General features: G+C 36.7%; 2 protein-coding genes across 4 annotated transcripts; both read right to left on the bottom strand.

The window, feature by feature from the left end:
* Positions 1 to 3,013: 3,013 nt before the first annotated feature.
* On the bottom strand, positions 3,014 to 10,225 carry LOC130741050 (uncharacterized). 3 transcript variants are annotated; one of them, XM_057593825.1, is made up of 11 exons: positions 10,092 to 10,225; positions 9,842 to 9,917; positions 9,563 to 9,673; positions 8,691 to 8,807; positions 7,962 to 8,312; positions 7,497 to 7,819; positions 5,602 to 5,701; positions 5,463 to 5,522; positions 4,542 to 4,628; positions 3,889 to 4,029; positions 3,014 to 3,603 (listed from the first exon to the last, which is right to left on the bottom strand). In XM_057593825.1, the coding sequence occupies exons 1-11, from the start codon at positions 10,205 to 10,207 to the stop codon at positions 3,274 to 3,276; spliced, it is 1,812 nt and encodes a 603-aa protein (XP_057449808.1). In that variant the 5' UTR covers positions 10,208 to 10,225; the 3' UTR covers positions 3,014 to 3,273. The 3 variants fall into 3 exon arrangements, with proteins under 3 accessions (XP_057449808.1, XP_057449809.1, XP_057449810.1); XM_057593826.1 differs by having other exon boundaries at positions 5,611 to 5,701; XM_057593827.1 differs by lacking the exons at positions 9,842 to 9,917; positions 10,092 to 10,225 and having other exon boundaries at positions 9,546 to 9,675.
* Positions 10,226 to 11,853: 1,628 nt separating this feature from the next.
* On the bottom strand, positions 11,854 to 12,771 carry LOC130737294 (uncharacterized). The gene has a single exon (XM_057589046.1). It carries the CDS (start codon positions 12,769 to 12,771, stop codon positions 11,854 to 11,856), a length of 918 nt encoding a protein of 305 aa, XP_057445029.1.
* Between the last annotated feature and the right edge of the window lie 2,420 nt (positions 12,772 to 15,191).

The raw sequence follows: 15,191 nt of genomic DNA, 5'->3' as shown, positions 1-15,191 counted from the left end.
TATATTCCTGGGAATAGATAGTTAAATTCTTAAAATACCCTTCGCGGTAAAAGACATGGGTAGTTGGTAGTGGGTAGTGGCAATTTAGAGATTTCACACCAAAAATCTCATTCCCAAATTCAGGATTCAACTTACCCACCTCTCCATCATGGGAATGAGAAATGCTTCTGGATGGGCATATGACTTACCCAGGAATGAAAGAATATCTTTTTCAAATCTGCTACCAAACACTGGAATGTAGATTCCGACCCAAACATTCTCGGGAATCCTTTTCCAATAAGTGAAACAAACACCCCCTTAGTTTCCACAAATTTTTCTTTCTGCTTCGGTTTGTATTTTCTATTACATTATTATTATATGATTTCTTTTATTAAATTTTTTTTGGGAGATTTCGGCTTCTTCACCACCATGGGTTAAAATATGTATCCGACTATATGTCACTTATAGAGGTACTTACAAATTGTTCACTAATAAAATTCTTACTTTAGGAGCAAGAGTCGAAAAATTATTGTGAAAATATATTCTTGATCAAACCCTAACACACACATTGATCTAGAAGGTCATATTATCCTTGATTTGCAGCTAATTAAAGAAAAAAAAGCAGTAATAAATTACACCCTTCGGTCACTATTATAAGTAAAAAAACAAGTTTTTAAATTCATTCAATAAATGATGTATCTAGTGTACAATAATGACTAGATACATCATTTATTCAATGAATCTAAAATGTTGTTTTTTACTTATAATAGTGATCAGAGGGTGTACCTTTCTTAGAGATTAACTGATAATTCATTACTACTTTTCCACCCTTCGAGATCCCTTATATATGGGGTGTAAAGAAACTAAAAGACATATGTTTAATCAACATAACGGTTTTAACCATTGATTAAACATAACTTTTAGTTTTCTATTAGAGTTTTACACTCTATACTAGATATTATACCCGTGCGTTGCACGGGTTTACTTACAATATTTTTTAACATTATATATAAATTATTATAGTTTAAATAAATAAAAAAATATTTTTTTCATTATAATTGTAAATAAACTGTGTTAAGACATTTCAATAAATATTATTATATTTTTTTGTATAAATAATTAATATTACTCAAATTTTATTATTGATATTTAATTATTAGCATAGAAATGATTTTTAGAAATAAAAAAATTTATGAAAAATTATTAAGTTAATTTAAAATATTTAAATTACGTAAAAAAATGTTAAGGGCTAGTGTCATGAAATAAATGAACACTCAAGAATGGTATAAGCCTCAAACCCTAGTAAAGCATGAGTCTAGTTATAGCCTAATCCTTTAGAAGAAATGCCGAATGATCATTTGCAATTATCATAAAGTCCCCTTTTATAGAGGTTACATTAAACCCTAACTTTGCCACTAATGGAGCTTGTTGGGTCGTACCTCACTCGGCTCAACTCCCTTACATATATCAACCGCCCCTGGCGCTTGCCCTAAGGGGGTCCCTAATCTCCTAAGTCCTTTCTCTCGCCCCTAGCGAGTTCCTCTCTTTTAGGTCTTGTTCGTCCCTGGGCAAGTTCCTCTAGGGTGTGGGGGGCTCGCCCAATCCAACTTTTTACCAAGAAAGTCATTTGTTGTGACTTATCAAGGTCAAGAAGAATAAATTAATTTTAAATTTTAGAATTATGATAAGTGATAACATAAATAGCTTAAAATATTATCAAGCGAATTTAAATTTATTTAACTTATTTGGTTTCCGAATGTTTTCTCAAAGCCGATAGGCAAGAGACTTATAATCTCTCGATGTTATACATTAAATGGATATGCCTCTCACAACGAACATTTATTCAACTTTGACCATTATTATTTTTCTCTATTATGCTTCTTTAAGTAATTTTTTTTTACAACAAAAGATGAATATTATTAATAGCAAATGATTCATGAGAACAACCCTCTCATGGATAAGTAATTTTTACTAATATATCATAGATCAAAATTATTATTAGATATTTTTTCAATAATGCACTTATATGTTATAGTTAACTTTAAATTCATTTTAGCGGCGCTTTTTAATTTTAAAACTATTTTCTACATTATTTATTAAAAATATTATTTTATTATTAACTAATTTTAATTTTTAATATTTGTCAAATGCAAAACTAAAGAAAATTTCAGTTTTTTTAACAAAATTAATTTTTAATATTGACAATAATTTTTTTTAGTTTTTAATTTGAGAATTATATGGTTTAATGCATTTAATACTCTTTGCTAATGAGTTTAATGCAAAAGCTCAAGTGAGCTTTACATATATATATATAGATATAAGGAACATCAAAGTCTGGGAAAGTAATAATGAATGATCCGTTAACTTGTAATAAATGTAGTTTAATACTATTTCTCTTCATTTATCTATTCTCTTAAACAAACAATAAACTGCTTTTTAGCGATAATTTTGAGCTTTAATCAGCTGCAAAGTAAGGTTGATCTGACCTTCTTCTTGATCAGTGCGTGCATTAGGGTTAAATTAGACCTATGTTATGATACACAAATTCCTAAATGGAACTCTTCTATAATTGTGTTCATGCCAAACAAACACAATTTCTTTAATTGGATTCATACCTTCATATTTTCTAGATCTTATTATATGTCAACCATCTTGTGGGAGCTTGCTGCGGGTGTCTATGATCTTATGGGGCTTGATCATGCTTGGTGGATGGATTTTGTTAGGATCATTTGTCTTGGCCATCATGTGTTCTAGTGGGTGGCCATAAATCATGTTGTTTGCACTTTGTTTGAACTTCTAGATTGTTCTGTTTTTTTTTTTTGGAAAATAGATTATTCTGTTTTTTTTGTGGTGGTAGCCACTCACATAAACTCTTATTCTGTATTTGGGTTTAGCACAAGGTTGAATACAATTATTTAGCTTATTAAAAAAAATGTCAACCATTGTCACGCGATCAAATTCAAATTCTATTTAAGATTGTATGCCACGAAATACTTATGGACTATGGTAGTGACATACCTTAATAAACGCATACTAGCATTAACTACGAACAGAATAATACTGTGTCTATATGGAGTATTAGATTCTATGCTACAACTTCCTAGATAAATGAGAGTTTATGGATACAACATGTTGGGTGTCTTCTAGTTTTATCTAAGCAAAGAAAGCATATTATGTCCAAATGTACAGGAAATTTCTCTAGGCACCTACAGTTAACTTCCTCGCTTCTTCAAACAAGCTATGCTCCATGCAATAGCAAAATGTCAATAAGAACCACTTCAGCGAAGCAAATTGTCATACCCACCATGGTTTGTCTATTAGATCCTTCGAGAACATGTACCTAAATCTAGAACTGTAAGGTAGCCATTCTATCATATGAGAAGATTTTTTATTTGATTTACGATCAAGGCACTTTTGTATTGAATCATGCAGCTTCTTGTCGACACTATCCATGACCCATCCTAGGATATCATCTAAGCTGATCGATGCTTCTCTAGAAAATCTTTCCACCAATTTAGGGAGAAAAACTTTACTTGACTTCTTCACAACTACATTTGCTTGTAGAAACTCTCTCTTGGCAGCACTCAGCTCTTCTCTTATATGTGATGCTGAGTAAACTCTTAGCTGCAGCATTGTACCGACAAAATTATTCATCAACTCGTTAAATTCAGGGTATCAGAGAGAAGGAAGTATTATTTGTGCAAATGTGAATATTTTTTGGTTACAAGAGGAAATCTTGCAAATGTGAATATAAAACCCTCTAATTTAGAATTTCTCATATTTACTTCATCAATGCATTAGCATTCAACTAAATAGACTCAATAAAAGTAAAGCCCTACACCACTATCATTCACATATCTGATATACCCAGTGTAACACAAACTACAAAGAAGTAGAGAGAGAAATTACCACTGGATCTGACAATGCTCCCGTGCAAAGGGCAAAGAAGACAAGTGGTAGGGGATCAGTAATACCCAATTTTGAGCTCAAAAGCTGTCTTTCTTCACCACTTTTCTTCCTTAGGGCAGCAGACACAACGCTTTCAAGCCACTGTGTTTTATAGAGCAGAAATAATAATCAGATGAAATATAAGATGCTATTCCAGCACCAAACTAAGTGTTAGAAGTTCTTATATCAAATTGGGTTAAAAAGAAGAAGGAAATTACAGTGTTATATCAGAAAACAAAATTAAGGTCCTAATGAAGGTCCAAGCATATCACTCACAAAAAAAGTGCATGGTAGTCTTCTCACTCGACTATTCAAGTTTACAAGATCATTGGTGACTATTAAATCATTAGCTATGCAGTACCAATTTAATGATGCCATTCAAAAGCATATACTATCTTTCTACTGCAACATAGGATTGCTCACAGATAATGCAAATAATGGGAAATTTAGCAATTTGTAACCATCAGCAGGCCAAAACAGAAAATTTATAATTAGAGCTGATTAGCTGAACTATTCAAAGAGATCACCATTAGATTCATGATAAACCAGACAATATTTCTTATAAGTTTATAGGTACCCTTGTTTTTATATGAGGAAGAGGTTTGGATGAGTACCCTTCCAATGCGAGGTGTTCGGAAGCAAAATATCGCTTGTTCTATGGCATTTGCACTTATAATATGTCCGCCAATGTTGTAAGCAGCCTGCACTATACAATAGTATCCATTAATTCATATTGTGCATGATATCAGATAAAAAAATATTAAAAAATAAGCTGTTAAGATACCAATAAGAAACATGGAAGTGCTAAAAGAGTACGACTATGACATCACATGTTTATGGAATCTTAAGGGTGTCCAGATGTCCGACAAATGGCGTGACAATTTCACATCATATGCCCATTGGTGATAATTCATATAATGATTTAACAAGTAATTAAGAGAAGGTGTGTTTTTGGTATTGATGAAGATTTTACAGGTCTTTTTATCCATGATTAAAACTTCCAAAATCATTTCACTTCCCGCGAAAGCTACTTTCAATTTTTCTTTTAATGTGGAAACTCTACTTGCTTTTCAAACACACCTAGTTGCTCCGTTTAAATACAGTAATTTCTTAGTAATTTAATGGATTAAAAAAGTCAGAAGTTATTTAGTTATCGTTCTTGGTATGGATATTACAATAAACAATGATTGGCTTGTGCAGAGCTCTTTACACTATTTTGAAAATCCAATGACTGAATTGTATGGATATGTAAAATGTAAAATACCGGATTTCCAATGCAGGAAAAGGGGAAAACGAATACTCAATCACAGGTGAGTGAGTAAACATAGTTCCATACTCGATCTCATAGATACATATAGAATTATGTGGAAAGCATAATTTTATAAAATTAGTATGAAAGGATAACATTTCTTAAAATTTCAATAACACTCAAGTTTAGATAATCTATACATCAGAAGTTTCTCACAACATTTAAAACCTTGGAGAATTTGCTTCTGACCAAATGACAATACCAATCGAGTAAAGAAATAAATTACCTTGTGAAACAAGGCAAGCCTTCTGAGAGCGCCCTGGGGAATTCCATACGCTAAATATGCCTGTGAGCAGCAAAAAAATGTTATTTGCGCTGAAAATTGGTAAATCAAAATCATGGTGAGTCACGAGTGGGAATGTTACATGCATCACCAGAGCGTTATGAACGTTGATCCAAAATGCAATTTGCCCATCACAATCCATTTGACCGACATTCACCCTTTCAAGTTGTTCAACTAGAACCCTAATGAAAACAAGAAAAACAACTCGTTAAGTCAACATTTCAAAAAGAATGTTTTTTGATCTACCTAGAATGAGATTATTTTTCCTTTATACTTACAATAAGTTAAACAACTCTATAATCGTGATAACTTTTCCACATTTTTTCCAGCACATTTAGGTGGGTTTCACTAGATAAAGACTGAGTCCAAATTATTCGGTAGAATCCCCATAAAATTCAAAACAATTCAATCATAAGATTTGGGTTTCTAGATCTGCCAATGGAAATTACATATATGTGTAGGGTTTCACTCCCTCCAATCCATTTCATTTCTTGTGCAAGTGGATTTTAAATAGCCCTTCGCAAGTAATGTCGACTCTTCAAGAACCAGACAAAGATCACTGCTTTGTGTGATGTTGTCTTCATTGATGATTGGCCACCATTGTTCAAAATATATATTTAATATTTTTGACATGATATATAGGGCCAACAAACTTATAGAACTTAATGATACTCACAACAGCACACGCAGTTATGGCGTGAGACAGTGAGAGCTGGATACTTAAAGCTTTAAATCTCCATCACATTCACTATCTTCTGGTCAAGTGAACTTCCCATAGTTAAGCAATACTTTGAGTCAAGTGAACTTCCCATCTTCGAACTCAAATCTATTGGACCGGGTATCCTACCTACGAACTTGATGTGAACACTCCACACACATCAACATGATTTTTATAGCTTTTATCACCTTCTGATAGTATCTTTGTCCACCAAAGAATTCAGCCCTCTCATGCGAACCTCTTTCTACAAAATATTCAAGTCTTTCAAAGTGCGCTTCACCAAAACTGCGATTGGTAAATTCCGAGCACTTTTCAAGATTATCGTTGGAGGTCATATGCCCAAATCTATGACTATCGTTGTCATTATCAAGAATCCACTATCCTTGGATATTCTGTCAAATCCACCCTTGTATTGTCATGTTAATCTCACAAAATTGAAAAGTGCATGGCTCATAATCTACATCATTTTTTGAAGATAAGTGGAGCATATAAACAGTTGAAGATAAGTAGAGCATATAAACAGTTAAGAAGGCCACGACTTCCAAAACCTATGCCAAGGATGTGCTGTGTGTCTCAGGTCCAGCCTTTTGCCTTTTTTGTATTGGATCGCTGTCGATTATAGATTCCTAAATCAGATACACCAGCACATACCACTACCAACCCTCACCTTTCAAACAGTAGAATGTTATGTACTTGATTCTCAACTTTGAACGCACCATCAATTTGCCAACCACTTGTTAACCCCACTTATTTGAGTTTAGTAACACTATTATTAGTAGAAAACATCATTTTCCTTGGTGTTTTATGACCACATCACCAAACTTTTCCACATTATCATCTCAAATGGTACAAAGTATCCTATCATGATTAATAGCTTTTAAATATATTTTCGGGCAAATAAATATTATTTTCAATAAGTCATTTTTTAAACTAAGTTCTATAAATCTTGGAAACCTAAAACAACTAATTCAAGATGTCTACATAAGAATTGCCAGTCACAAGAGAAAATATCTAGAAAAGAATTGCACAGATTGCCATTAATATATATAATAGTAGGTAATCATAAATAACTCATTCTAAGATTACCAAATAACTATAAATTGTTAAATTTCTAAATTTCCAAACATAGAAATAATTTTTAGCAGGCCACTATCTTTAAATTTTATGTATAAATCTCAAAAAATAATTGAACTTTGGTACTCAGTCATATACTCATATGTTTAACGTCTAATTGAAATTATCCTATTCAAAAGACTTACCTGTAGTTGTCGATGGCATAAGAAGCATGAGAAGAATGACGTTTGCGAGTAGCTATCCAAGATATTTCCACTGCTGATTTGCTAGAACAGTCTCGCTCCTCTACAACGCCATGGCGAGGCTGTATGGCGTTAGTGGATGACCTTGACAATAAAGGTGACCGGCTGTTTTTAGCATTTGCAGATTTTGCACTACGGAGCCAGAAATATACAGTTGCCATACACTTCACCATCTCCTCAGAAAGCCTGCTAGGGCACTGGTGTAAATGGTCTTTTAAAGTTTGCAATACTGGAGTTTTCTCTGCCATAGAAACCTTCTCGCGAACCTGACATATGATTGAGATGAGAATGTTAGTGAGGATAATTCAATCTTTAGTACAACATTAATATATTATATATAAACCTTTTTTTTCATTCATAGCAAAAGCAAATGAAACGAGCAACTACAGCTATAGCAATATATCCTACCTTGGTGGTGGAATCAGAACCATTCTTTCCGAAATTAACTTTGCCATTGCCACTTGATAAAGGAGCATGACTTGACCCAAAGATTCTATTCTTCAGGTCATTATTCGAAATAAGTGTTTGCAAGGGCCGTAAGGGAAACTTTTTTGATGAACAGAAAGCACTTGAAATTATACTTGGATGCTTCCTCGATTCATGCCTTGTATGAGCAGGTGAAGTCACACTAGAATTCTGTTCAGAAGGTGGCTGGCTAACACAATGTTCAAAAATATTCCTGTACATAGCAAGCACATGTTGCTCCCGGCTCGTAACCTCTTCTTCAAGTAACTCAATTTCAGCAATTAAATCTTTTGTCTGAAAGGGGGGGGGGGGGGGGGGAGAAATAAGTAATTTCCACATAACAGATACTTATAGGAGCAATCCTGAGAAATGTTACACTGAGTATTATGCATGCCAATCAAAATTTAAAATCCAAGAAGTCCCTTTATGCTTTTGATCAAGCTACAATCCTTTACATTAGCATTAGCTCCTCTGGTCCTAATAATTCATAGTTGTGGACTTTGAATGTCTTATTCTAAGTTTATTAATCAGATTTCTGCTAAAAGACTAAACATACGAAGAGCTGCATAAGATAGCAGTCAAGAAGCAAATTAACCTGAAAGGTTAAACTGTTTGGAGGGGGTGCCCAAGAATGGTTAATGTCTAAACCACTACCACTCTAATGCAAATTACCTGACCAGCAACGTGTCTGTGTCCAGGTGATAAAGTACTTGATGCTCGGCCCATTGCTCTCTCCAGTAGGTTACGCATAGACTTCTCCTGCTGCAGGCGTAACTGTAGCTGCTCAACCTGCAAATCAGTAGATGACTATGGGAATCAATAAATTACTAAGCTGTGGCCATTATACAGGAAAGTAAGAACCCAAACTATCTGCAATTGTCTTTTCAGAGAGTAGAGCCCTGAATGTTTCTTCGCTTTTGTTTTCTGTTTTCAAGTAATAGATAAAATACTGAAGATGCATCTCTCAGTAAGACAAACAAATATGGTCCTTCAATTATTTTCTTCCCTTTCTCTTTTTTCATTGTAATTTCTTGATCTTAAGAAGCTTCTAAAAATCTGCATTATTGATAAAGGTCATTTCTCTCTGATCCCACAATAAATTCATTTCAATCTTTTTATCCTTTGAAGAGAGGATGACAAATGGATTTTGTGAATCACAATTTGGGATCAGTAAGTTCTAAGAAGATATAATCAATTTCCCTTTTAAAAGAGGTACTTCTCATGTAGGTATAGGTATACTTCCAGTGTAATTAAATATCCCTTTATCCCTCCCCCCCCCCCCGGTAAATTGAACTTCTGTAATCATTGATTTAAAAAAAAAAACAAACACTCTATTTTTACAATCAATTTCATTGCAAGGGAAAATGAGAAAACCAAGAAGCAGCACAGCCTCATTCTGAGTCATCTCAGCCTGTGGAAAGTTACACAGATTTGTTCACAAGAAAGATTGAAGTTAAGAATATAGATATCTTCGAGATAACTATCCTTGGTATACACCAAATAAAAATGAGAGATAAGAGCCATTACATCCATCTATAGCTTACATCTTTTTCCAAGGATGCTCTGTGACCTGAAAAAATATTCTTGTTTGCATCATTGAGGTTATCATGCAAAGGACTTTGTAACCTAGAAGTCCTCCCTGAAGGAGCTGATACCTGTTCAAAGCCATGTCAAAACAAATGAATTATCTCGAGTCACACTAAAAACATCAAGGCCTACACAGTGCATGCGTGACGAATTTAATCATTGTTTTTCCATGAAGAATTATGAAATTCTACTTGAAAAGCAAAAGATCAAAGATAAACTGAAGTCTCAGAACTCACCTCAAATTCATCCTGTTCTTTCTCTATAGGACGCAAAACTCCACCTCTTGAGAGTTTCAGGTTCCTATCAGAAGCACTGAAAAGTGCACAAAAATGCAATGTCAATTGTCACATGATGAAGAAGCTCAAGATTATAACTGCAATTTATCTAAAAGCAATAAGATCAACATTTACAACAAACTGCAAGTTTCCCTAATTTTTATTTCAATTCAAAATTCACAGCAATAAAAAAATGTACTAAAAATCAGACCTATTAGATCGCCTGTGTCTCGGTTGAACCCTAGAATCTGCGGTCTCAGCGCCGCATCCACCTGCTTCTGCTGCATCAGCGTCTGCTTGAAATACGCGATGAAACTCAGGCATCATTATTAATTAATTAATTAATTAATTAATTAATTCTGAAGTATTCTAGAAACCCCACTCTCATTCGCAAAGCGAAGACGAAGAAGAAGAAAGCGAGTTGAAATTAATAGCAGTGGGTTGGTTACCTGAAGAGTGTGAGGATCAGACAAGGTAGCTGGTGTGGGCGGAATTGAATTCGATGAGCATCGGGTAGTTGAGCGCATTCAATGTTGCGATTAAATTCACGTACAGATTGATTAGCACCCACTCTTTCGAGTGAGTGAGTGATAGCAGCAGACTCACTGATCCGTTAGGACTTATAAATGACCACCTTTTGATTCAGCTGCGTTTTCTTCACCCGCCAATGTCAATGTATTTGCCTTTTAAAACTCCTTTTCCCACTTTTTCCTTTCTCTAGCCGTGACCTTAAAGCGGTCGATGAAATCACTCGACTTTTGGTCTTTATCACACTTGAGTTGAACATAATTATCTCATTAAATGATACATGTGGTTAAACCCAAAAATGGTTGTGAATTCATGGTCTGGTGTTGATTTTCAAGGGTAATTGAACAATTGCGACACTTAGGTGAATAGTTCTTAGATCACGTTGGTAAATATGAAGTGTTTTGGTTTTAGTTTCTTGTGGAGTAAAGTTACATTTTGATTTTTATGATAAGAGAATTCTTTTTGTTTTATGTTTGAATCTATCTGAGTTCATACGAAGTGTTCACGTGTCCGGTTAGCGATGGAGTTGTCGTTCGTTCCGCCACCTTTGTCACTGTTGTCGTTCTGCCACCAATGTCTCAACTGCTACCTCCTCCACCACATTGCCACCACCACCCGCCTCTTCCATCTTTGTCTCTTTTCTATAGTTGGTTAGGGTTTGGAGTTCCCCCGGTAGTGTGTCCTATTTTCATGAGCTCAGTTTGAATAATATTTGAGGTGTACTTGTAAATAGTTTTTTTAATTTCATTTAGTTATTTTTTTTTTGTCACGAACTGCTTTTTTTTTGTCAGTGGTAAATCTTTCATTGATACTGGACTTAAAGCCCAATCTCAAAGGGAATAGACAAGACACAGAGGCCATACAACAGGAATTACATCCGAAAGGCATAGGGGCTGCAATAATAATTGGGATGAATAGAAGACACAAACATTTTTTTTGGACAATATGAAGACACATACTTTTTTTTTTGGTCAAAGTTTCCTGTAATATTGAAAAGGGACACAAGCCCAAGAAGGGAATACAAGAGGACCGGAAATTACAAGGGGAGCAACTATACAGCAAGAGGCAGAAGGCATGCAACAAACAAAAAATAATGGAAAAGAAACCGACAACATGACAAATGAGTAGAAGCCAGCCATGAAAGCACTAAACCACTTAACCAACTACCCAAACGCACACTGATCTAAGCCACTAAAGACTCTTCCTCTTAAATGCTACCACCAAAATCCTCAAAGCACTAAAAACTCTTGGAAATCCTTCTAAGCTTGAAGACCCAAAACAAAGGAAGAGCAACAAACCACTACTAAGATCCTCATCTGGACACAGAGATAAACCAGCAGAGATTAAGAGGCCTACACCAAAGCAAGAAATTCATCTGCAACCTGTGTCCATGCAAAGGGGAGAGATCTCTCATAGCTAGCCTTTTCTAGATAGGAGGGGGAGTCCTAGAAGCGTGGGGGAATGCCTCTGCCATCCTCAATTAGAGCTTTCTGAATGGGTTTGGGGAGGTTCCATAGCCAACCTGGAGGGAGAAGGTTCTTGAGACCCAATTGAGCAATCAGGTGAGAGACCTGGTTCTTACATCTAGCAATCCATTTCACTCTGCAAGATTGAAATCTCTGTTGTAAGTCTTTGATATCTTGTATTAACACTCTAATTTCCCCCATCTGTTTCCCTGCATCATAAGCATCCACCGCTACCTTGCAGTCCGATTCAATGGATATGTTGTTCCAACCAAGGTTATGGCCAATTAGAGCTCCTTCACGAATAGCCAGAGTTTCAGCAATTAACGGGGTTGGAGCCAGGACCTTCCTACATGAGCTAAGCAGAACATTGGCGTTAGAGTCCCGAGCAACACAACCAATGGAGCAGAAGGGGTTGCCACTCAACCAGCTTGCATCAACGTTGATCTTGATAAATCCTTCTGGTGGGGGGGTCCAACCTTCCCTGTCAGGTATGGTTCTAATCTCTTCCCTTAATTCTTGGTTGTTGCTGTGCAAGCTTTGGTTCCACTCCAGCTGGTTGGAATTGATAATAAATATGACCATCCATGGATTGGGGTTAACAGATTGGTATATAGCTTTGCAATGTTTCTTCCAAACATTCCAGACAATACAAGAAAGAACTGCTAGGTCTGTTTCAAGATCTGTAGAACAACTCTTAATGAGATTAACTCCTTTTAGCAACCATCTGTCAAAGGATGTAAGACCGTTGGGATTGATGGTCCACTGGAACTTGGACCCAAACCAAACTGCCCTTGTCCAAGGGCAGAGTAAAATAGCGTGCTCAATGGTCTCCTCGGCGGTCTGACATATTGGACAGATTCCCCCAGGGACCACCCTTCTACTGGCTAGGTTGTGCATCACTGGGAGTGAATTATTGCAAGTCTTCCATAAGAAAATCCTGACCTTTTGCGGTACTCTGTTTTTCCATATCATCTTCCATACCGCTTTAGGTATATTGTGAGAGGAATTAGGAATCAAAATCTCCTGCTGAGCCTCCTTCTTGGCAATACATTAACCTGATTTAATGTTGAACTCCCCATCATTTGAATGAGGCCAAACCAAGATATCACCCCCTCCTGTTAGTCCAACTGGGGTTTGGAGTATTTTCAGGGTCGTGTGCTCATCAAAAAGTTCCCTTACCTTCGTGTGGTTCCACCCTCCCAATCCAGGTGTAATAAGCTCCTGCACTAACATGTTTTGCTGAATATTAGTCTCAGAAATAGCTGAACCTGACCAAAGCCATTTATCACCCCAGACCTGGATTGAGTCTCCCCTACCAACGGCCCATCTGCTCTGCCTCTTGACAAACTCCTTCCCTTCTAACAGACTGGTCCACATCCATGGAGGTTTGGAAGTCCTAGTAGCATCAAGAAAGCTCTTGTGTGGGAAGTAAATAGCTTTTAACACTCTGGCCCAAAGAGAATAGGGTTCTCTAATCAACCTCCAAGCTTGTTTTGCTAGGAAGGCTAAATTCTGAAACTGAAAGTCTCTGAAGCCCATACCCCCCTCATTCTTGTGTTGTGTCAATCTACTCCACCGCCTCCAATGAATACCCCTGTCCTTCTGATTGCCCCTCCACCAAAACCTAGCCACATCTGAATTAAGCTTTGCGCAGAAGTACTTGGGGAATTTAACGATTGACATGGCATATGTTGGTATAGTCTGGATAACTGACTTAATTAGGACCTCCTTCCCAGCTTGGTTGAGGAGGGACTCCTTCCAGCCCTCCATCTTGCCAGCAATTCTATCCCTGATCCAGCCAAGTGCATTGCTTCTATATCTACCCCAAATTGCGGGTAGTCCCGAATAGTTCCCTGGGTTGTCCCATATCCTCATATTTAAAATGGTAGAGAGCTTCCTTTGAACATTTGGATGAGTCCATTTACTGCAAATGATGCCTGATTTGGCCGTATTTATGTGTTGTCCCGAAGCCAGAGAGAACTTGTTCAGAATATCCAGCAATTGGTAAACCTCTTGTTCGGTTGCTTTAGCAAACAAGAGAGAGTCATCAGCAAAAAGTAAGTGTGTGAGCTTAGGTGCTGAATAAGCCAATTTAATTCCCTCAATTCTACCTTCCAGTTGGGCCTTTAAAAGCATGTGGGATAAGACATCTACAGCAAGGACAAAGAGGTAGGGGGAGAGAGGGTCCCCTTGTCGGAGCCCTCTTTTTGGGGTTAAATTCTGACTAATGAACCCATTAATCTTGTACTTGTAGGTGACACCTTTAACCAGCCTCATGACAAGGAAGATCCACTTGGGGTGAAAACCATAGGCTAGCAAAGTTTGCTCCCGAAAAGACCATTCTAATCGGTCATATGCCTTACTAAGATCAAGTTTGACAGCAATGAATTCTTTTAGCTCTCTACCCCTGCTCTTCAACCCATGGAAAACCTCCTGAGCTATAGCAATATTATCCTAGATGAGGCGGCCTCCTACAAAAGCACTCTGATTGGGGGTTATAATATCATTTAAAGCACCTTTCAACCTTGAGACCATAATGTGAGTTATCATTTTGAGGAGAAAGTTACAGCAACTAATAGGACGATAATGAGCCACATTCTCAGGGGCTATAATTTTGGGGATAAGCGCCACTAACGTTTCATTGATCTCTTGTGGAATCTCCCTAGTATGGAAGAAATGTTGTATGGCTTCAACAATCTGCTCTCTGATCGTCTCCCAATGGTGCTTGAAGAAGGCCCCATTAAACCCATCTGGCCAGGGGCTTTTAAGCTCCCAAGGTGGTTAAGGGCAGCTGTGATTTCTTGGACAGAAACCTCCTCACAAAGGTCCCTATTGAGCTCATCCGAGACTAGCCGCGGTACACACTGGAGGCATTCTTCCACTTGATCACAATCCTCAGAAGTGTAAATCTCCTCATAATGTTGCATGAAAGCTTCCATAATATTGCTCTGGCCCTCAACCCACTCACCTCTATCATTCTTGACTCTCTCAAGTCTGTTCCTGTCTCTCCTCTGAACTGTTGTAGCATGAAAAAATTTAGAATTTCTATCCCCATATTTTATCCATTTGAGCCTTGCCCTTTGACCCCAGAACATCTCTTCTTGCCTCCAAAGGTCCGAGATTCTCACTTTCATTTCTGAAATCTCTCCCCAATTAATCAGATCAGCCCTCTTGTTCTGTTCCAGTTGGATGTTCTTTTTCAGCCTGATGATTTCCTTGTCTGCTGCCTTAAACGTTCCTTTTTGCCACCTGGAAAGTTTCCTTCTGCTGCTCTCTAATCTTGTTAACACATTTCCCCATTTACTTTCTTCAAGGGT

Source organism: Lotus japonicus, chromosome 2, assembly GCF_012489685.1.
Source record: "Lotus japonicus ecotype B-129 chromosome 2, LjGifu_v1.2".
Taxonomy (NCBI): Eukaryota; Viridiplantae; Streptophyta; class Magnoliopsida; order Fabales; family Fabaceae; genus Lotus; species Lotus japonicus.
Note: the sequence above shows the minus strand (reverse complement) of the source record. Positions and strands in the feature narration are given on the sequence as shown.